Source organism: Mastomys coucha, unplaced genomic scaffold, assembly GCF_008632895.1.
Source record: "Mastomys coucha isolate ucsf_1 unplaced genomic scaffold, UCSF_Mcou_1 pScaffold2, whole genome shotgun sequence".
Lineage (NCBI taxonomy): Eukaryota > Metazoa > Chordata > Mammalia > Rodentia > Muridae > Mastomys > Mastomys coucha.
The window spans coordinates 17,004,371-17,005,157 of NW_022196902.1; the positions used below are offsets into that span (position 1 = coordinate 17,004,371).

Below are 787 nucleotides of genomic sequence, written 5' to 3' on the forward strand. Positions count from 1 at the left end.
TATGGATGGTGCTCTGTAGTCCCAAAGCTGTACATAATCAACCTAACAACCTTAACTCTATCCCCAGAATATTAATATGATCCATGGTGAATGGAGAAACTGACTCCCAAACATTGTCCTCTGACCTCTAACAGCACACTGTGGTGCAGTGTGTGCACAAGTAATAATTAAGTTAAAACTCTTTAAAAATAAAATGTATTGTGAAAAACTAATATGTGCCACCTTTAAAGTCAGAATTCTGATGCTAAAATGAATTAAAGAGATATATAAGAATGTGTCCCAATTAAAGCTAAACTGTAGTTACCCAAACTTAATGCTGGAGATTATTTTTAGTACTTTCAATACTGGTGTAGAATTTTATCAAATCAGAGAAAAGGTCAGATAGTTTATGGCTGGTCATATCCACAAGTTTCTATAATTTTATGCTTTAGTTACATTTTATAGCTAATGTATTTTCCCTAAAAACTACCCCTAAGAAATCACATTTAAAAGCAGGAAGCTTTATCTACAGCATTCAGTAAAAATAATGAAACAGGAATCAATCCAGCCAATTCTTTAAAACACACTGTTTAACCCACAGAATGAATGGGTGAACTCGGATTACCATGATCTGAAATGAGAATGAGGTTCAGGCACTTATCCAAGCCCAGGTCCTTCAGGCCATCCATCAGCATGCCAACCATGTGGTCAACCTTCTGCAAGGCCTTGATCACCTAGGAGTGGCAAGCAGCTGTGTATGATGTACTCCATGCTAAAGCCTATTTCTACATAATCACAGTCTACTGAA

The 787-nt window shown here is 36.5% G+C and overlaps 1 protein-coding gene across 1 annotated transcript in view; it reads right to left on the minus strand.

Moving 5' to 3' along the window:
- Enpp1 (ectonucleotide pyrophosphatase/phosphodiesterase 1) overlaps positions 1 to 787 on the minus strand; it is a 145,780-nt gene that overhangs the window by 38,547 nt on the left and 106,446 nt on the right. The window contains 1 exon segment of the mRNA XM_031380749.1: positions 605 to 713. Within this exon segment, the coding sequence (XP_031236609.1) occupies positions 605 to 713 (109 nt within the window).